The sequence below is a fragment of the Nipponia nippon genome, unplaced genomic scaffold (assembly GCF_047370975.1).
Source record: "Nipponia nippon isolate SJK-2023a ecotype South Korea unplaced genomic scaffold, ASM4737097v1 scaffold_4, whole genome shotgun sequence".
NCBI lineage: Eukaryota > Metazoa > Chordata > Aves > Pelecaniformes > Threskiornithidae > Nipponia > Nipponia nippon.
Window position 1 is genome coordinate 64,290,558 of NW_028262358.1, and position 23,231 is coordinate 64,313,788.

General features: G+C 38.0%; 1 protein-coding gene across 7 annotated transcripts in view; it reads right to left on the reverse strand.

Moving 5' to 3' along the window:
- Positions 1-23,231, reverse strand: part of EYA4 (EYA transcriptional coactivator and phosphatase 4) — a 155,281-nt gene that overhangs the window by 70,600 nt on the left and 61,450 nt on the right. For all 7 annotated transcript variants that reach the window (XM_009460742.2, XM_087774563.1, XM_087774560.1 and 4 more), the window contains exon 3: positions 3,057-3,106. In XM_009460742.2, coding sequence (XP_009459017.2) covers positions 3,057-3,106 — 50 coding nt within the window. The remainder of the gene's footprint in view (positions 1-3,056; positions 3,107-23,231) is intronic.

Consider the following 23,231-nt stretch of genomic DNA (forward strand, 5'->3'; position numbering starts at 1 on the left):
GGCAACAAAATGCTCCCTTATGAGAATTAAAAGGGCTGATTTGATTATCTATGTAAAAAGGGAGCTCGTTAATAACTGCAAAAAAGTTAACTTTCATGCACTGCGCTAGACTTCAGCGATTCTTGTATGACGTTAAATTTAATGTAGGAGCTGTTCAGCATCCTTGGGATTGGTACCATTTTAAAGTATACCCACCGTACAAGAAAATTAAGAGCAATGTATATTTATAGGCTCTGAACACAGGAACTTCTCTTCCTAAACTTGCTAGTGAATTTGATACAGGGCCAGCATGCTGGAGTTGTCACCCATGCGTGTTACTCCTGTCTCGTCCAGACCTGTAATACAATGGTTGGCAAGTCCCAACCATCTACTGCCTCTGTCTTGCACACCAGCGGTTCCACAAAGCTGTAAGCATTTTGCATGACTGGATGGCTATCCAGACTTGCAGGGTGAATTTGATTTTTATTACAAAATTATGAAGAAAGACTGCCATAATATCGATACAGCCACAATATCACGATTAGCTATGATACCACCATTTAGGTATAATATCTAAACATCTGGGGATAAAAGGAAGTATTCACAACCAGTTCATAGGGATTTGGCAAAATAACTCCCCAGAAACTTTGACAGAATTTCTAAGACAAAGTTGTTTGTAAATCAAAATTTGTGACAGAGATACTGAAGACTCATGCATGTTTCCTTTTCTGTTTACAACTCATCCATCTACCATGACTTCCATTCTTAGCTACAGTTCCCTCTCCATCTGTGCAGTTTACCTGTCTGTCAAGACCACAACCATTTTCTATAAATAAATGCTGGCAACGGTCGATTTTTACTGCATGTATAGCTGGATACTTCTGGAAAGCATTTTTTGATATGCTGCACAGGTTAGTAAATTCCCTTAAAAACATTTACTAGTCACATCTGCAGTTTGAATGTTTCTTTCTAAAAGACAAACCAAGGCCAAGCAAGACAAAGAATCTGCTGATACACACGTCACTCCAAGAATTCTCCTGACAAAGTTCCCACACCCAATTTAATTACTTCCCTACCGTAAAAACACTTGCCATCTGCATTTATTGTAATAGTTTCAAATCCAAAACCAACAGACTATAAAGCTAGCTAAATAAATGAATGATATTGGCCTTAGGTCCCAAGCCAGGAGCTATTCTGTAAGGCTGTGTGTCTCCAGCATTCATTTTTATGCTGATGTTTCATTTTATGTGCAATGTTTTCACTTAAGCCTTGTTTAGAGAAGAATTACCTTGCTCCAGGCTTTCAAGTTTTATGTGCGGCACGGTGCCCTCTAGCGCCGCTCCAGCCAAAAGTCCCTCAGAGACTCCCCTGCAAGACCAAAGTCGCATCGGGAATCAAGATCTGACCAAAAAATCCCGCTTCGGGCTGTGTACACAGCATTGCACACGCTCAGGCCAGGAACATTAATTCCAACTGCATCTGATATATCCACAAACTGAAGCCACGGAGCTCGAAAGGAAAAGCATTTTTGTTTGAAAATGCACCTTAAAAAAATGAAACTACCAGATTTAGCCTCCAGATCGACTATTTGTAACATGGGTTCCCTTTTGCACTTGAGAGAAAAAAGTATCCTATTCCTTAGACTTGGTATGAAGGATTTATCTACAGCTCGTAAGAAATTTCCCGGTGTGCAGAGGTAATGACAGTACATTGTATTCTGGGTCCTCAGGTTTGTTGCAATATCACAGTCTGATGAAACTACATCAGACTATGGACTTCGTAATTTTTAAAGACTTGAGATGTAAAAGTCTCATTTGGACAAACAAGACACTTAAAACTACACACGTGCACAAGTGTTTTGCTAAGTTGGGATTCTCCATGCCGTCAAAGTACTTGGAAAGAGCTTGACCTTTATAATAAATTTTAACCCAAAGCAGCAGCACAGCAGATGATACATTTTTCATTTAGAACTTATTAAATGAGGACTGAAGGGCAAAACATGCCTCCACTGAAGTCCAGGGCAAAACTGCTGCTGACTTCACTGGAAGCATATTTGGACATTGAATTTTGTATTCTTAAATGAAAGGATGTACTAATAACTGACATGAAAAGCTAATCAAAGAAATTCAGATGGTGCACAGCAGAGCCGAAGCCACAGGTATTATATTGGCCTTGGATATTGCACGTGACCCCCAGAGGATCCTGCTGCAACAGTGGCACAAAGACATAGTTAAGGATGGGATCTGGGGGCAAATCTTGAATTACTTTGCTTTTGTGAGTTTTAATCACAATATTAGTGTGATGTCAGGTTTGTTTCATGGCTCCCCCCTCCCCATTAAAGCTTCTGAGTTTTTGTGAAACTGAAATAGGTCTTCTAAACAGAAGCAAGACAAAGACAAAAGCACTTCAAGCCATGAAACTTGAAGAAAATCATCCACTGTTGCTCAACAGCTTACTAATCAACAGGAAGATGCACACTTGATGGCACATCTAAAACAATTACTACCTCACCTGCTCAAAATTATACATACACATACATATATGTGCAAAACATGGAAATTAAATCAATTTTTCCATGTACATGAAATTAGCAAAGACTAATTGGAAAAGCTTCTTTATAAAGAATGTATGGCGTCTTCCCAGCTTAGGAACACAGCGGCATGTTTTGTATAAGTGAAAACAAAGAAGTTTTGGTAAAGGTGAATTTTCCCAAATAAACTATATTATCAGTAAACCTCAGGACTCAGGTATGCAGAAAAAGGATAAACAAAGAAACTGACATTTTTTTACACAGATTTCCCTACACTATTTAATAGGATTTATTTTTTTTTAAATTGAGGATGACAATTCAGTGTTATGGCACCATCTAAACTCAACAACATAGATGTTAGCCTGCGTCTTTAACTGGGAAAAGGGAAAAAACTCTTCCAGAGCGAAAACCATTAAAATTGATCCAACCATTCATTCTTTGCAAAACAGGTCTCTCGCGCTTTGATGCTAGGTAGCTGCAGCACAGCTCCGCCTCGTGCCCCACCACCGCGCTGCGGTCAGTCGGCATTTGCCCTCCGGTACTGTACCTGGGATTCTGTGGCTCTGAACCATCTGACTCTGTACACGGTTTCTTTACCTGCAAAAACAAATGAGTGCCAGTTACTCGCACTTGAAACACAACTTCCTCGCTCACAGTTCACGCACTTACAGCGCTTAAAGTGGATCCAGCTCTGCTCACCATGATCGCTATAAAATACTTCCCGCATTTTACAGCAGCAGTATGCAGTACTAAACAGTGTGTTTCATTATTATCCCATGAACAGCTGCCAACTGCACTTCCCCAGGCTCCATTAGTATGTAAAATGTTCAGCTAAAATAGCTTGGGAGTAGTCTAACTAGGAACAAAGAAACCAAAGAGCCAGGTTCCCCACTTCGAAACGAGAAAGCCATACTGTTCTCAGCTCAGTAAAGAAATGTTTTCCCAATTGATACTGCTTCTGTTTCCTGCTAAAGCTCACAATAATAAACACCAGATTCTGGGGCAAAGCGCAGCATTAGCTAAATAACTCATATGTTAATTTTCATTTTGTGAATCTGCTAACTGTATGTTAACTGTATTTTCCTAATGCATCAAAGAACACGTACACCACTTCCACACATATTTGCAATATATAACTACATAAAAGGTATTTCAACTTCCATATTAATCTCTGCAATACATTGCTGTTAGCTAATTAAGGGAGAAAAAAATCCATCACTTTAAAATGAAAACAGAAAACTGTTCTCTGGCAGACTAGGTATCTCCTTGGGATCTTCAGGATTTCCTGCAAAAATTTAATTGTACCTTCTGGTAATCTAAATTTCTTGTACTTTCAGCAGAGAAAAAAACATTTTGCTCACTTGTGTGCTAATGCAGAATCCAGGGCTGCGTGGGAGGTTTCAAAACTCCATTTTTTAAGCCACCTAGAAACATCACAGTCACTCAGACTCACTTGATGTGACTGACACAATACAAAGAAAATTCCCATTACAACCAGCAAGTGTTCAACTACAGTTCTCAGGAATACCTTGCATCAAGAGTTTCTTCTATACTTTTTTGCTACTTTAAAAGCATTTCAGAGAAAAAAATTGTGACTGTGACTCACTTCTATTGAAGTCATTGGCAAAATAATCACCAACTCTAACAGAAAAAGGATTAGGCTAACGCTAAGTATTTTCCCTAAATACCTCAACTGAATGCCATGCAACTTCACTCATAGATGGCTGAGTACAAGCATGATTCTATAGATGGTCATGTTTATTCTTCATTTGCGTTCTAGATACTGAAAAAACAATATGGTTGCATACATGGTTATTCATAGAAATCAGTTTTCAGTAGCAATAATGAAAATTTCCCCATGACATTAACTTAAAACTGTCTTTATTATTGTAACAGGTGTTATCCGAAACACTAAAAAAGTAGCAAACACAAAGGATCTTCTAAATATTATGTTCTGCTTGATTTTTACTACAAAACTTTTTTCGACCTATCCAGTTATTCAGTTTCATCACCACTAACTTTCCTCCTCTTGGATTGCTTCTTCACTGTTCCTACTGTGTTGCTCCAGGGACTTGGTAGTCACAGCGTACCACGGAGATGTGCGATGGTGCAGTGGCTCAGCATGAGAGACAGTGAAGGCTCTCGTAAACCCAAAACTCACAGGCACTATCTCATAAACATTCAGATGCAAACATGATTGCTATAGTTTTGTGTTCACTACATTGTTATTAAAGTAACGTTAGATCTGAAATACAGTAAAATACTGGAGATATAAGCACATGATTGAGTACCAAGAAGAATACCTGCAGTGTGCGTTAATATACAAACAAGAAAAATACTCATTCAAATTAGTCTACCGAGTGTCAACATCACAGGTAACTGTTCAAAAAATAAATTCAAAATCATTCAAAGACACTGAAAATGAAACAGCCCTTCCTTGAGAGGTAGTGTGTACTTTCAGAAGCAGATTGTCTCAACCAAGTTACAGGGGCACTTGGCCAGAAAAAAGAATCTTTTCATTTTACATATAAAATATAATTTAAAATAATTAAAAATATAATGTATTTAGAACTATAAAATAGAATTATAAAATATAAAATATACTAATATAATGTAATTAACATTAATTAAAATATAACTGCATCTAATTTCAATAAATCCTAGAAAAACTCCTTTTTCTTTGTCCCTTTAGGATATACTCACTTCCAGGCTATTTTTGCTGTCTCCTTGCTGTTAAGTTTACTGGCACTTATACACTCCTTTCCAATTCCTTTGCCGTTTGCGTGGTTGCCACCAGTAGCACTGTCTGTCACATTTGCACTGGGGCTCAGATCTCACTCCCCAGGTTAGGAAAGTTCAACCAGTGACTTTAACCAGTTGCTGGAGAGTCTGACAGTCACCCAGCACATCCCAGCACACTGATTTTGCAAAGTGATGGCAGGTCCTTTGATGGGCAATTACCACAGAAGCCCAAAGATAATTCAAACATACACTAACACTATCTGAGCACTTGTAACATACATAATATATTAAGAGCTCTCGTTTTCCTGGGCAAGGATGAGAAGTGCTTCTTCTCTCAGTTAAGCAATAGCGAGATACTCACAGATGAGTTTTCCTACCCCTGCTCACACTACTACTGCATCTTGCTTTGACCTGCATTACCAAGTAATTGAAATGACTTGAAGATTATGGTCTGTGTGGTGAATACAAAAAAAAAGCCCGACAAATTTTGGTGTACCTTAAAAGGGAGTAGCAGAAAAGCCACTGACCAATTGTATCAAAAAGACTCACCTCCTGCGAGATGGAACAAACTTCGGGGGGGGAAAAAAGTGAGTATTCAAGAGTATTGCAATGAAAAGAAAGTATTTTTAAAAATAAGACTATTTCAGGTTTTCAGTTTGGTATATATATGATGCAGTTAGTCTATGATCATTCTCTGAGGAAATGTGCAACATCATAAGCACGTAAGACTTGTCTTTTCCTGTGAGACTAAGTGTAAACGTCATTGTGTATCTTTAGGGTCCCTCTTTGAGAGAAAAGATTTAATAAATAAAAATGTTATTTCTTAAAGAAGGAACAGGCATGTGATTTTCTTTCAAGTGGCCATATGGAATGAACACCATTTCTCTTTAGGGCTACTCAAGTAGCAAAACACATTTTGTTATTCATGAAATTATGCCACCCTTGAAGGTGAACAGAAAATCACTGTGAAAACTTTTGATCAAAGACTAAATATTGTTTCCTTTGTCTTCAGCTGCACTGTTTTTCCTCTTAATCTGCCTTGCTGACTGCTTTCAAAATAATTAACTTTCACTAACACCACATTTATTTACATTCTCATGTGTTAAACACTATAAAAAGAACCTTTTTCTTTACTCCTTCTCTGTTTTCCTTTTTTTCCTCTCTCTGTTTACACAGGTTTTCTCACCATTTTAGTTAGCATGTTGAGAATCATTCACAAGACTGGTAAGATACCAGTTTCAGTTGTTTTTTAATTTTGCCAAGCTGTGCTGAAATCTCCTACCCTGGTTGCCTACTATGAAATGTTTGAAATGTTTCAGCTAAAAATCCTTAAATCCAAATTTTTGAGAAAACATGCTGTTGTGTTCATATTTTAAAAGTCACGCCACTATGCTGCTGAGCGGCTTTGGTGCCTTCAAGTTTGGAGGCAGAATTCCAAAACTGGAAGCAGGGGGAGTCCAAGGTGTACCAGCACCCAGGAATCATCATCTATGTGAAACGGTGCCCAAATTTGTTTCAGTTTATAAGCTTCTAAAAGCCCTGTTTTCACACCATTAGTGGACTCATGTTGTAGTCTGGCTCCTGAATTTTTGAAGACCCTATCTGCATTGAATACTCTCCATCTGAAAGATGCTGGCGCTGAGTAAGACTTAGGATTACTCCTCCTGAGTGCCAGGAGCCCCCGTGACATCAGGAAAGGGACTGCCATTAGCGAAACTGTCCCTCTTTGCTCTGTCAGTCCCATCTCCCACCAAGCAGGTACCCAGGCAATACCCTGAAACAGAAAAACCCTTTAGACTCAAATTCAGGGAGGAACAGAGGAAAAACGGGAACAGGGAGAGTGAATGGAAACTGGGGGACAAAAGAAGAACAGGATCTACAGGGGGCAAAATTAGAGGAGGGAAGAAGCCAGGTGAAAAAAATGTGGCAGATGTAGGGGCTGGGGGTGGACAGTGGAAGAGTACTGGGGCTGGCTGGGACGGGACAGCACAGCACAGTTTGCTCTCCTTTCCTCTAATTAGATTTGGGACTAACACCATAAATACAAGCCTGAACATTCATCAAATACCTGTGAAACTCACTAGTAAAGTCTTTAGTGACCAGTTGGTCCAGAGTAACAGGCTAGTTCTGCCACACCAGCTGCACTGCAGACCTAATTAATGATCCAAGCTGGGAAACTATACTTTGAACTTACAAGATGGTGTACAAATGTTATGTTTATCCAGAAAAATGAAGGTCTAATATGACTCAAATTAGGGAAAAAACAGTCAATATTTTATGCAATTTCAGCCTTCACCTCTGCCCTGGTTCAGCTTATTTCAAATATGAACACTGTATTAAGTGTCTGATACTATGAGGGCAATGTGAAAAAGAGATGCATTTATTAAAAACTAAAGTTCTTAATTTAATGTATATGAGAAATAGCTACCCGACAAATGATTTTATATTAAGTATGGACTTTGGATGCTTCATGTTTAACAAATATAGACTAAGGAACATAAAAAGAAAAATCTAAGTACAAATTCACTGAAAAAAGGAGACATCCCCTGGAAAGCCTAGTATGTCATGTAATAAGAGCTGCACCATAATGCATGAGAGACTGGATTTCCACAGGTCATATTAATTCTGGCATTTCCTTGCTTCTGATGTTTTCCTTTGCAACATTAACATCCTTTTAACATGATTTTATTGGACCTCATTATACTAGATGTTAAACCATGAACTGGTCCTGCTCTATGAAGTGTTCTCACACACACACTCACGGTATTAAACTCATAATGCAACACAGGTGAGAAACCCTTCCAACACTTACAATAAGCACAGCTGAAAAATCTTGCAACATCAGCAGTAAATTATTCTGGCAATGAATCTGCTGAGCTCCCTCATCTACTGCATCAAATATGGCCTTGAGCATCCCTCCCAAATTGGTAGGCATGCAATTGGTTCAGTAGTGCCTGCAGTGCTTTGGGTCTGGAGGAAGCAGCTCTGCATGGTGGAGCTATGGAAGCTCTAACATCAAGGACACAAGAATGAAGAGGGAAAAGTACTCTTTGCAGACCCAAAAGCATCTCAAAGTGCATCTATGTGCTTGCTCAGCCTGTGCTAATGCCGCTTCTGATTGGTCTGGAGTGTGGGCACAGCAAGCGCACTTCTACTGCCTGGATGCTTCCCTACAGCAAATTACCCTGGTGAAAGCTCGCCAGCTCCTACTCATGGTCCAGGGAAAGCGACCATGTCTGTGGAACGGCCCCAGGAGAGGATGGGGCATTCAGGGGAACAGTTTGATGGAAATGTATAAGAAGAATATGGCTCAGGATATCTGTGACACTGCTATGAGATTGAACAGTAAAGAAAAGTAGCTTCTTCAAATATTTTTAGATGCTCACTTTGACACTTTAGATGCTCACTTTACATATAGTTTTATAACCATCTTGACAACAAAATCCTTAGCACAGAGACTGTCTGTACAGTGCCTAGCATAACAAAGATTTCTTTTGCTCCATGACACCCTTCATTGCTACCATGAAACAAATAATGACATTATCTTGACCTACAAAAACAGGGCAAGGGCTAGCTTAAAGGTACAAGTGCTGGGATTTAGTAACTAATTGTAGCCATTCTGAAAATGTATATGCTTTCAAACTGATTTAAAAAAAATATACAAATATTATTGAGAATAAAGCAGTTTTTTCATGGCTACATTCAAATAATACTATAGCTATGTATGTCTTGTGAAGACAGAATCTCAGTGAAGCTTTTGCAAAAACAAACAGAAATGCTGAAGACGCCTAGAGAAAGATCTGACAAGAATTCTGAATAATCCCAAATTCTCAGCTGAGTTTTTCACAGTAAATCACTGTTATGCTACACTTCCATAGGTCTCATAAGGGTTTCAGTTACTTAAGCGTAATAATAATAAACTTATATAATGTAAATACATATAAACAGTTTGTATGAAAATGTAATATGAAATTAAATGAAAATGTATATAAAAAATGTAATACTATATACTACTCAACATCAAGTTTTAATTAGGTTTCTGGCTTAGTTGAAAACCCAAACACTGATGCTACTGTTGAGTGATAGACCTCGAAGCAACAGAAAATTGCTTTCCCCAATTTTTCACAGTGCAGGCACTGTACATAGCTGTATTTTAACTGAATCACATCCTGAAGTAGATTTATCATATCTCAGCAGATCTGAAAGTAGTTCTAATTGCAATGGAATAATGAGGAAAACCGTGCTATAGGAATCAACTTAATTTCAAGGAGGAATCAACAGGAATTCACTAGAGTGAATTTAATTCACAATTAAAGTAATATTTTTTATAAAATTGAAGTGAAAACAAGTTTTTAGCTCATCTCCTAAACTCAGTTTAGCTATTCAATAGTCTCTTCCATTTTCTTAGTAATGAAATTGTTATGCCATCAACTACAATTGACAACTCTAATCAAAACAGATCGAGTTTTAAATATGCTGAACTTTTTTTTTTTTTGTTTTAATGAAAGTAAAGTGCAAATTACTTAAAATGTTTGAGTATGGAAGCAGACTGCTGAAGCTGACCTTTGTATTTTATGCAGCACAGTAGACGAGACTTCATATTTAAAGACATCAGATATGTTTCCATGTCTTTAAGAGGTGGGAGGAATAAGAACGCTGTGGATATTGCGTGGGAGCTTCAAACGCGTAGCACAGCGCAGGGCTGAGAGGAAGGGATGGGAACAGGGGAAGCCATTGCTGTTCCACCATCGCTTCTTTCTATTTTCCATGCAAACCTTTCCTAAGACAGACATGTTCATGATGAAATGTATCGTTACCCTCCTGTCTCCCCCACCTCTCCCCAGACTAATGCAGTAGTAATTCTGGTCTGCAACACTATATGGTGTTTTGCAACACTTTTTGTCTGCAACACTGACTACAACAAGGAAGAGAGATGGCTTCTGCTAAAGTTTCATTCTTTAGAGCCTCAGCTCCTTTGAACCAGTCATTGACTAATCATTTTAAGAAGGAGCTATCACTTACAAAGCATACACTAATTTGCTAAATGCTTCCACTTTTTGAGATTACACTCTTCATCACTGCCACAACATTTTAGATTTTCTGTATAAACCTCTGCAGAGAACAGTGTGGATGAAACTTCGACAGGAACCAACCTACAGACAGGCCAAGAGGCTGCAAAGCGGCGCTGCATTTCCCCTAGGTCTTATTTCACCAGCCTGGGATGATGAGTAGCGACACACTAGAGCCTTGCTGGTGTGCACAGTACATAGAAAATAAAGTAAACAGGGATTTAATCAATCCAGGTAAATGTCTTTTTCATACTTACAAGGAAACCATAATGATTGTTTCTTTCAGGAACACTGCAGAGTCTTAGCCTTGACACAAGCCTTTGTGCTACTTAAATCAGAGAGATTTATCCAATATAAAACTGTGTTTCCATTGAAAAGTTTCTCAGAAGGAGGTCTCATTAAGGTGTATTTATAGCATAAATTGATAAAATCTGAGACAACCTTAACTCCTCAGTTTTCTCATTCACAGGCTATCTTTGGGGTCAAAACTTTCCTTCCTTGCTACTTTCTTACTAGTGGAAGGATTTCCTACATGTTTGTTTTTGCAACTTGATTAATGGGTTCACTCAGTTCAGAGCTCTAAACTCCTTTCAAGTCTTTTATACCTGCAAACATTTTAAAAACACATTTTAAATTGCCTTTGGCACAAGTGCACTTTAAAAAATATCAGAGGGTGTGATGGTCAAGTCATAATTCAAGCAATTGCAACCTGTGAAGTGCTGTCTTCTACATTTTTAAATGCATTTATACATGCATTGTGGGAAAAAATGGCATTCTTTTTTTCTTTTTTGTTTGTTTGTGTTAGATGAAAGAAGGAAATATGCCTTCCCTTAACTGGTGGGGCAGGCAGGGCAAATGCCACACCACAATAGCACTTTTTGTTTCAGCCTGGTTACCTAATAGCTCAGAGCTCACAGAACACTTTCCCCTGCCCTGCTGGGAGGATGGGCCATCAGGCTGGCTCCCTTCCCAGAAAGAAAATAAGAAATAAAAGGAGCTAGCTCCCCATTCAGCAGTTGCAAAGTCAGGGAAGCTCCACCAGTCTGGAGCTGGGAGCAGCTCATTTATTGTCCAAGTCAGATTCAGGAAGCAATGCTAAAGCGCTAGCACTGGAAAGATCTCGTTCTCTTTTTTCCTCTTTCACATGGTCTTTTTTTCTCTTTCACTCCCTCTCTCTCTCCCCCGCCCTCTCTGTAAAAAAACCACTAAAGACAAACCTGTGGCCTTTTTTTGCCTTTTCAAATCAGCAGTATGCGTCATTGCAGCTGAATCTGCAAGTATACCCTTGGTTCCTCCCTGGTATCTCCAAGCTGGAAATCAGCTAGAAGATACTGTTCTTAATCTAGACATGGAAAAATGCTTCCTGTTTTTACTCCATTTATGGTCCCATGATCTCGCCCAGATTTGTTGTGATCACATCATTTTTATTAGTTTTAAGTGTTTGCTTTTTAAATCTCAGCATTCACAGATATCATTGATCTCTTTTCAGGGGAAAAACATACTGACATGCAGGAAAAAAGCCACACTGTGCAATGCTTTCTAGATTTAATCCTGTGATTCCCTAGCTCCACAGAAATATCATAAGCAAACTAGGTGTATCAAAACTGTTTTGGAGTTATCATTTAATATTCAAAGGAATAGCAAGTCATCTTCCATTATATGCATAAGATTCAGTGCCCCCTCAGAAAACCTGAACTTATTTTCTTTCCTCCTGCTTTTCAAAACTAACCAGGGCCAACAAACGCAAAGAAAAAAAAGTAAACTTTGAAGCTGAAATTTAAAGCAATGACAAGTCAGGAAGTTCAAAAGTTAATGTTCCTATGGCTGTGTTAACTTGGCCATGTTGCAAATACATCATGCAAATACTTCAAGCTATTTTGTTAAAGGCATATAGTACTGTGCCATAAAGCATAATAAAACATGCTGTTTTCTTTTCATGTGGCAACCATCTTGTATGAGCAACAGTACAGTGTATTTCTACTGCTAATGCTGGTTTCTCTACAAGTCAAGCATCTCTGCCACAAGGCGCCCCTCTGTTCTGAAGATGCTGGTGCCTCACTGGGACCTAGCTTTCCCTTAGCTCACCCAAGAGCTTACATATTGACCTCCCCAGTAACAAAGGCCAGCTTCTCTCCCGAGTCTTTTTCCTCACCAGAAAATAATCTGTCTTTCCCTTTAAGATCAAAGAACACTTGTCACAGCTTTTCCATTCCTCACTTAGAGGAAATTAAAACAAACGGCCTTGTCGATCATCTCCTCCTTTCTGCTCTTCACTATCCTGGTTTCTACCTAGGAGCATACTGATATCCAAGTGCAGTAAACAACATGATCACACATCCATCAAATACTCATCCCCACCACAGATGATGAAACACATATATGTAAATATTCCATTTTAGCAGAGAAGTCCCTTTTCTCTCCCTGTACTCTTTTGTTTGTCTTCCATATTTTTAATATAAGTATTGCTATGTGCTAAGGCTAAAGGAGATCAGCCCCCAAAAATGTGCCTTACTCTTGGTCAACAGCCTCCAGTTTCTTAGCTCCACTGAGTTCACTCCCAGGTGCTGGGTCAGCCTTGAGGAAGAAATGTCTACAACACCACCAGCTTCACCATCCTCTCAGTGTTGGAGAGCATACTCATCAGCTGCATTCTTCATCCCAGAGCTAAAGGGACTTTAAAAACAAGGATTGTGGTTTTGAACTATATTCAAAAAGTTCAGGAAATGTCATTTAGTGGAAAAAAAAGACAGATCTAATGTGTTCACAATACCCTGACTTGATGCGAGCTTTGTAGTAATTAGTTTTCAAGGACCAAAGTCTTCATAATAGTCCAGCCCATTTAATAATGAATGAATACCTGAATCATGTCATGGTCTGATAGAATGGGATGGAATAGTTTGGGTACATTAAAAGCACTGTATGTGGATTTAGCTACACGACAATTTAGATTATTGGTGATCCAAAGAAAGTTCCTAGGTTGAGACTTGAACTATTCAAGACAACATGATAGACACAAGCTCTTCCAAGTGTAGCCATTCATTCACCAGTACCACTTTTGCTCTTGCTCAGATACACTTTCGGCCAACTTTTCTTCACTGTTGGTCTTATCCCAAGCATATATAGCTATAGCTATATGAGCCAGATATAATGGTAGGAGATCAACGTATTACCTGCAGTGTCTGACAGCACAATCCATGCTGTGTGACCAGTCTAGCACATGCATGTCATACAGAATCAGAAGAAAAGCTGATCCTTGTAGATGTCCTTCAGAAAAAAACTACTACTGTACTGAAGCTTTTCATCACAATTTTTAGCACGTATCTGTTAAGAAGGACTCAACTTACTTCTGTGTCTTCTGGATCCGTCTGCATCTCTCAGGAGAGACAACTGTATTCAGTGGACAGTGTTGTATGTGACACATAGTACCAAAAGGACAAGAAAATGTAAGTGACCATTACTCACAGATCAAAAAAGATCATCTGACTTCTTTATTAAAGCAATTCAGTTCCACATCCTGACCTGAATTCAAACTGTACATGCTCTAAAATGCCAACTTCAATTAAGTGATCTTGCAACTGGCCATTGGGTAGTTTTGCTGTGATTGCACTCAGGAAGGGGAGGCTTGACTGTAAGTGCAGGCAAGGATCACTCCAGACTGTCAGCTTCTTCAGCTCTGGTTGAACTCCAGCGTGTTTGACAGAAAAAAGGAAAATTCCTGCTCTAAATGTTGTCGGGACAATTTTGCCATTTCTAACTAAAATAATCAACAGTTGTTGATTATAAGCAGTTGTTCACTGCTCTCCTTCACAACCCTGAAAGGCAGGAGTACCTCCGTGTTGAGTACATGTACTGAGATCTGGGAACGCAAACCGGCTGTTCATGACTAACTGCAATAACTGCAGAAAATGACCCAGTCCCGCCTAGGCTTGCAGGGGCTTCTACTGGTGCCTTCACCTCGCTCCAATGGCACTGAGGGTAACAGCAGTGGTTAACTGAGGCTATGTTGTACTCAGTCCTTTAGCAAAAGGCATTCCATGAGCTTAAGAGTTGTCAAGCTTGGGACAAGCCTGCAAAGATTTAAGCTTAAGTCTAAACAGGAACATGGTGGTTAGGCCCATTATCTTCAATGAAATGATTCAGAATAAAGAAGGTAAGTATGTGAATATGCTTTTGTAGGATGGGGAGCTCAATTAATGCCAGAAAGCAACAGGTGGAGAGAGCAAGAAGACAGGTTGTAGGGAGGATGAAAAAGGTAATATGAGCAGGTAATATGAACACGATTTTAGCTCAGCACCTGCCTACTCATTATCAGCTGGCAAAGTCCTGTAGGCATTGTGGAAGATGGGAATTGGATGGAGACCATGTTAAAACAGTGTTAAAATAAAATAAAATTTAAAAAAAGGCAAAACACAACAAAACCCCCTGTTCTGCTATTCCGTGGTAGTTTTTCTCCTGGTAGTAGGTCAAGATATTCAGCCATAAATATCTGACTTTTCAACAGACAATATCTATGAATCTGAACATGAACAGATAATTTGGTCTATGAAAATAGCCCAAGCTGAAGTCATCAGCTAATTGTACAACACTAGTATTTTTTGTACAGTGCACTGTGGCTATTCCAACTAAAACCACCTACTTAAAATGTATACAAATGACTACATTACAAATTAAAAACACAAGTGTGTTCAAAACGGGGGAAAAAGTGGAAGTAGAAGGAGAAGGTAATAAGCAATTGCACATCACATTCCACCTTGAAAATTACCAAGTAAATCGCCTGTACATTTACAGTGAACAGCTGTCCTTTTTCTTCAGTTTCATACATTTCTGTTCTTCCTCGTCACTGAAGCTAATTTGTTTAGCATTGTAGTAATAATTTTTAGCAGCTGTTGTAACATTAATAAACTACATCAGATAACCAAAAACTTTGGCAACCTACTTCTATTAGAGTAAGGATGCAAAAAATTCTTTGTAGCTCAAACTACTTGCTGGTCAAAACAAAATAATCAGTTCTTTATGGCCCATATGTTGTCTAACTCGTGAAAAAATAATTTGTTAGAGGAAAGATAAAATGACACACAATGTTGCAGTATAAAATCTCAAAAACAAGTGGATATAATCTGAAGACCTATTCACATGCAGTTGTATTGTCATGCAACCAAATTTATTTCGTTTCTGGTTAGTTTAGTTTTCAGTGCCTCTAGAACACTTCAATAAAAGTGAAGAAAATGCTGCCAAGAAATGAGCCTTTTTTTTAAAGGGTAGAAAAAAAAGAATAATAATTTATCAGAGGCAAACCACAGATTAAATACTTTCTAATAAATGCATAGGAAAATATAACACATGTAATGTACACATAGTTACTATATGCTAGTAAGCAGCACAGAAGCAACATCCTCTTTAGCAAGACTACTTTTTATATATACAATTTACATTTTATTATTCAAATCTTAATGAACAGGGAAACTCCAGGAACACTTATAACACAACATTCGTTAAAAATCCTATTAATATCATAGAGTTAAAATATCATTCAGGGAAATTAAAGGAGAAAAGATTAATTTTATCTACACACAGGGATACAACATATGTTTGCTTGCATACTAGTAACAACAACAGCCACAATTAGAAAGCACATTACAAATATTTACCATTCTTTTTTTCATTTGCTTTATGCTCTAGTTCTTAACACTAGCCAGAATAGCTGTATTTACAGTATAAACTATGTAAATAAATCTCAAACCATCACCTAATAATATATTTTTCATTATTAGTCAATGGGGACAACATCAGAGGCAGTATAGCTCTTAAAATGCCACAAGAAAGAACCTCTTGATAGATCATATTTCAGCTCACATATAAGCCAATTTTGCCTCTTTTTTCAGGTTTGAAAATCTGACTGGTTTATCCCAGTGTACGACTTTAAAATACCCAAATAATTTTTCAGATTTTTTACTAATACTGCTATATTAAAATATATAATTTTTAAATATTTAAAAGTATGGGTTACTTTTTAAAATATTTTATAAACAAAATAGTTGAACTAGCTTTATAGAAGCAATTAATTGTTTGCTTTTTTTTTTTTTAATTCATACCATTTTGTTTATATTCGCAATCCTCCAGTAAATTCTTTAACCAACAGGCAATTACTTGGAATAAGGAGTTCTTCCAATATATTTTGGATGGTTTTATACACATATCTCAAGCATTAAATAAAAAAATTCTTTAGTTTAGGAAAATATAACAACCAAGATTCTTTAAACTCTGAAAGCATTCAAAACAAAAATAAAAAGAAAGAGACAGCTTCACAGTGAAGGATGAATTTCATCTACCAAGGTCAATGGTCAGAAATAACAATAAAGTATATTGCAATGCATCTGCAGTACTTTCTCCCACAAGAGTCTGCGCGTTCGCCCCTGTTTCAGACAAACAAGCAAGTGTCCTTTGTCTCCGGCTTTAACGTGCCAAGTCTCCTGCACCTTTCGACCCCCCCTCCCTTCTCTCCTGTCTCCCCAACCTGATCCTGGAATGTTTTGGCCACGAGGTTAAGAAAGATTCCCCCATTTATCACAACCTGCCAAGCACAACAGGGTCACAGTCCCAGCCCCAGTCCTACCGCTTAACTAATCCAGCCTCGGCACAGGCATGAAACTTCAAAGATTTTTTGCCACAGGCAAAAATTAGTCCTTATTTGCTTTAAAATCCAAGTATCAATCAAGTTAAACTGTCCTTCAGTGGAGCTAACATTTTGAATATTAAGAGCAACATGTACATTTGGTTCTTAGCTGTGACTCTAATTGAATGCAGAGCTCACCTGGAATAGCACTACAAAAGTACAGCAAAAATCTAATAATGAGATAATTCATTTTATCCGGAAAAAAATCTTGACAAAAAGAACTGTTCAAACATGCATGCAAACACACAAGGATATGGTTTTGTGCATGTATGCAAATAAATAGATATAATACATACAGAGTCTCTGTTTATATGAAATCACTTCAGATTATTTTACCCTCCAAAGGTTTTGTTATCAGTTATACCAGATGATCACCGCAGTTATATACTTGTAAAGCTCAGTTAATGACCTTAAATATTCCTGAAATGAATTTTGAAGAACAATTACAGATTCACTATGAGAACACACAGAGAACTTTGCTTCAGTATTTAGGAAGCAAATCTTCAATTAACTCTAGCTAAAATAATACGGAAATTCTACTATTCCAGGATATTGCCCACCACTTTCTGTTCAATCCAATGTGAACAATAAAATAATTATGCTTTTTAAATCAATCCAGGTTCTTCAATATATATTTTTAACTGCATCCTTGTGGGGCTAAAATGGGATTCCTTTTAAAATTAGCTCTTAAAAATATCTTCACATTTTCTGCAGATCTTTACTTATAACTGAATACTGTTTAATCATGTATTAATTCAGAGCAATGATTAAATATTGCAAACAGTAGAGAAATAAACCACTTAGATATTGTATTTCCTGTTAAGCTATTACAGAAATGTTTTTTTACATTTTTTCCAGCAGTATAGTTGAAAATAGAGTTCATGAAATAAAATATAAAAGTAAATAGGTAGCATATTAACTAGAGCATTAAATTCTACAAACTGCTCACATACCTTTTATACAGCAATGCTCTCCTTTTATTTAAAAATACTGAAATTATATATCATGTTAAAATTTTAATCCCTTGTAAATAGCATTTACTAAATACATTTTACCATTCAAAGTTTAAAACTGGATAAAGTGCTACTTATTTCCTATATTCTCCCAAAATAAATGTAACTTCATTAACACTTAAGAGCTTGAAAAGAAAACAACAGAAGACAAAAGATTAAAAAGATAGGTAAGCATGCAAATGAGACATAGTATGCAGTGTGGTTTTTCACTTGCTTCCTCTGTTTACAGTATAGCTAGATATTTTATCAAACCACAATCTGTTTAAGTTTAGAAAATAACCTTGACTTGTAATTTCTGGAACACATGAATTAGCTTGCCTGCATGCACACTCTAACATGCATATACACGCTTGCATGATCACAAAAACATACAGATATTTCCCCAAAGCCAAATTCAAGTTCTTTTGCTTGATATCATCCACATTCATACAAGGTTGATGCTACATGATTCGCTGTACCATTTCACAAGCTATAGTAAGCACTTTAATAAATCTAAAATTACCTTGCAAAAATGCTTTGGCAAGAAGTGTATTTTTAATTCAGGAATTTAAAATATTACTTGCTTTATATACCTTTTTCAAATTTACATTTGATTTACTTTAGAAGATAAAGAACTATAATGGCACAAAAGGTAGTGAGACAGTTAAAAGCTATTTAGCTGAAACCCATTTCAGAAAACAGTGAACAGTCCAAGAAAAGAAACATGTAACTGGATCCTGCTGCTTGCTGCTCACCAGACCCCAGACACAAAATCGAAGAACTTATTGGCTGTAATAATTTATCATACCTTGCCTCCAAACAGGTTCCCTACACATTACAGTTCCCTATAGCAGTAAGTGGCTGTTTACAGCTGGACCAAACTGGGTTGCTCTTTCTTCCCTGGGACTTCGCTTGCTGCACTAGGATAATAAAACAGCACTCCCGCAGTAAACCCCTCCCGCATTTCCCTGAATGAAACGGACATTTAAGAAGCAGTAATCATTATGCCAGCTCCCGTCGTGGCCCTCTGAATGCAGCACGGCAGCGGCACTGCTGCGCTCGCCTGCTACACGGACCCCACGGTAAGGAAAAGCATCTGAATACAATAGCAGCACACGCGCACGGACTCGCTGAAGAAGTAAGGCTTTAATCAGAATTTATCAAAAAAAAATGGTCTGTGCAATTGTAAAATGCATTCAACTGTTTGAAACAAATTCACAATGAAGTAAGACTCAAATACAAACTCTTAGTGACAACTGACAGAAAACATTACAAAGTTAAAGCGACCTTTGAGGTGGTAGGACTGATGCTTTAGCATAATTGCACTTCATCGTTATTTGTTCCAAGCTAATGTCTAATCAAGTTAGAAATGGACTAAATGGACTTGAATGAAGTATTAGTAAATTAAACTCACTTTATTTGTATCCACAGTTTTTGTAGTTTAGGGCTAATTAATTTGAACTCAATTTATGTCTAGACACCTGTCTCAGCATACTGGCCTTTAAGTGTCTCTTACAATAATGTATTGAATAACACAGCAATGAACTGCTCAGAGATTCGACAAAATATGACATTCACAGCATATTATAGAATGACACATTTGATTTCCTACAGCACTTAACAAGTAACCTCCTGCCTCAAGAAAGAGCTGCTCCTGAAAGAACATGACAGATTCAGTCCTACGACCTACCTAAACTCCTGTACTCTAGGGCCACTATGAACAAATGCGTTGTTCCAAAAAGAAGTTTGAGCCTGCTACTACAGAAATGAAAACAAAATCGCCCTTTCAGAATAGAATCTGACTGTGCAATTAATACCCACTTATATTTCCCATTTTATCACTAAACGACATTTGCATGAATACCTCAAATTAAAATCCATCATAACCTTACCTCAGTTGTCTCTGAAGAACAGAAATTAATTCCCCAAATGCGCAAAGTCAGTTTCCAGGACAAAAAAAAAAAAAATAGTATCTGTTATGTTTAGCAGTAATTAACTTCCACTGTACAGCAGCTAAGGTGTGCCGACAGATTATCAGGACCAAAGAACTTCTGCACTGGTCAGCTAGGATTTTTTAAACTCAGAAATACTGAAGACACTTTGTTCTTCCTTGAACTGTCACACCCAGCCTCGCACACTCCGGTTACTTAAGTTAACTAAGGGGAGATCGGGATAGTAAACAAGCTTGGCTCTGTCCAATGGCTTTCCACACCCTTCTGTTTATAGTAAGATGACTTGCATTCAGAGGTCACCCCATCAACAGCTCCTGTCTTTCAGTGGGTATCTAATGTGCTGCATTTATCCCAAGGCTCTTTTAATGAAACCACCTTCCTGGTCCCTGCTCGCCTGCTGTTGCTATGACACATCTGCTCCTTATTGTGCAAAGTCCTATTAAGTGTTAAAATATACAGAAAAGACGTATCTGGGCATATATTCTGCAAGTAATACGGATTTTTATGGGTGCAAACCTTGCCTGTGAATACTGACAAAGTCTTTTTAAAGATCAAAAAAAGAATTTTGCCAGCAACGTTAATCTTGTGAATAAAAAAAATTCAGGAGAAAGGAAGATGGATGCCATTGTTTGATCTAGACTTTAAAACTTTCACAAATACTCCCCCGAAGGAGGAGTATGTGTATGTGCCTGTGCCAGATAATATTTACTTGAATATGTTAACATGCTGGAAACAAGAGATGAGGAGAGTCCTCGAGCTCTGCTGCAAAATGACACAGATCCAAGAAAAACCAGGGTCAAGCGCTAGGACCCCAATGCAAACACCAAGTCAATTCTGGGCTGAAAGAATACATGGAATTGATGGCTCTTACAAAACACAGTAAATAGGCAGCAGTGTACAGACTCCTAGCTCTCATTTTTTATGCATACAATGTGCTACTGGTTACAAGGGGTTTGCGATCCAACTGGCAATTGTTATTTTCTTCATACAGCATTGCAAACCAAAAGGACAATGTCCAACCTTACTTTTCTTTACTGGAAACTACTGATCACAACAGACATATCTAAATCAACTATATCTTAAAATGGGAACAAGAACATGGTGTTTAGCAGTTTTGTTCCCAAGTCCAAAGTCTCATTAAAATAAGAATTGAGAACCGTTTCTAAATTTCTGCTGATACTTTTTTCCTCACTCGGCCATCAGGCAGCACTAGAAAAGTCCAGACTTGTTTCACGTGGAGACGTGAAACTGAAGATGGCACTCTCTCCCCATGCAAACACAAACTTGACTGCTGCCCAGAAACGCTTGAGTGAAAGTTACACCTGCAGCACATTTTCGGCACTAGTTTTTGTCACCACTACAGCATCGAAATGACAGATAGCGGCTTGGCTCTGTTAAAGCTAATAAAACATGATTGATGAACTGGGCTAGAAAGCCATGTCAGTTCAGATTAGAATATTTGTGCCATCATTTGACAGGTCCCACACTTTATTATTAGAATGGTCTGTCAGGACTGTAAGGGCCACTAATAAATACATCCATCCAGATTCCCTGATGCCTTTTTTTGTACTTAAACCTATTTATGAAGTTTAAGTACAAAAGTTGTTTCATATGAAATCTCACTTATTTTTTACAAAATACTTGATCTTAGGAATACAATACACTTCCTTCAACAGGTGCCTGTCAGCTGCTATTATCTCATGCACTGAAATCCAAGCAATCCTCATTTTACAGCATTATGTGGCATAATAAAGGCCCACCTCATTTACAATGAAAACCCACTGGAGCATATATAAAGCACTGGGGAGAGCATAATCAGCTTTCAGATGTTGTTTTTGACATTAGCATTGGGCATAACCTCATTCTTAACTGCCGAAACAACTAATACGTCAGATGTGGAAGGTTGCTAATGCAAGATTGCTTGCAAGCAATTGGTTTTTTCACCACCAAAAAAAGGGAAACAAAGAAAAATGCTGCCAAGGGAAGACTGAGAACCCCAGGACATACATGAACAGTGAGCTCTAAGGCTCAAATCCTTAGACGCTGCTCAATGAACTGCAGAGAGTCTTCACAGTAGCAGATGAGGAACAAAATTTGTCTCTTCTTCTGCCAGGCATCAGACAGAGGAAAACCAGCCTGGTTTTAGACTCCACAAGCAGTTAAGGAACATGCTGTCACCCCCTTTGCACACCTCCATACACAGGAGGTCTTCACTCAGCAGCTCCAAACCAGAGCAGACTCATTTGCCACCCCCTGCCACCACTTCACCTCTGTCCTCCTGTCTTCTGCCACAGACTAATACATCTCTGCTCACAAGGATGCAAAAACCAAAGAAACTACCATCAGCCTTCCTCCTTTTCCCAGTAAAACAAGATGGTTTTATCATTTCTCCGGCCTGGATACCTGGAGGCAAAGTACACTCCCATACACTTTTAAAGGTGTTTATCGCATAGTGGCGATAAAAAAAATTCTATGGCGTAATTCTGTGCACACAGCAGTAGTGTCAAGAGATGATCAGAAAAACTTATTACATTTACAGCACGAGCTCCTTCCTCAGGGAAACCACTGTCCCGGCATCCCTGTGACTGATGAACTGCTCTGTCTGCAAATTGAGATTACCAAGGAGGAGATGTTTTCTAAGGACACATAAATCAGAAGTTTCTTCATGCCCTTTATTTACACCACCATCCTAAGGACACAAATGTGACAGAAAGGATAATAGCAGACATTAGTGAATATAGATTGTACTCATTGGAGAGAATATGAGAGCATGAAATGCTAAATATTGTGATTTTCTCAATTAGTTCTGCAACCAAAAGTGTTTGGCTTAGGGCCACAGTAGCGAAAATTACTTCAGATACTAATTTTCCTGTTCTACGGTTTGCTTTGTGTGGTGTTGTTCACTGTTTGCCTGCAATACAGAGAATATCAAACTAAAAAGAAAAGCTTACCAGCACGCCTTTGTATTTTAAGTATTGTCATGAACTAACAAACTATGCAGGACCACATAAGCTACAGTTACTGTTATATCTGCAGCTTTGCAGACTAATAAAAATAGTAGTGGAAGTATGAAAGACTCCTCTACCTTTTTTTTCTTTTTCCTCTAGGTGGAGAAATTGGAGAGAAGGAAAATGCTCTATTTATATAAGCAGTAATGTCTTTTTAAGATACTAATGGGAACATACGCTTCCCTTGAACGCATTTTTGCAGTTGTTATTTTGTTACTATTCCTTCAGACCTCATCATACCACATGAAGTACTTCTCAAGGTACATCAGAGGGAAGAACACACAGT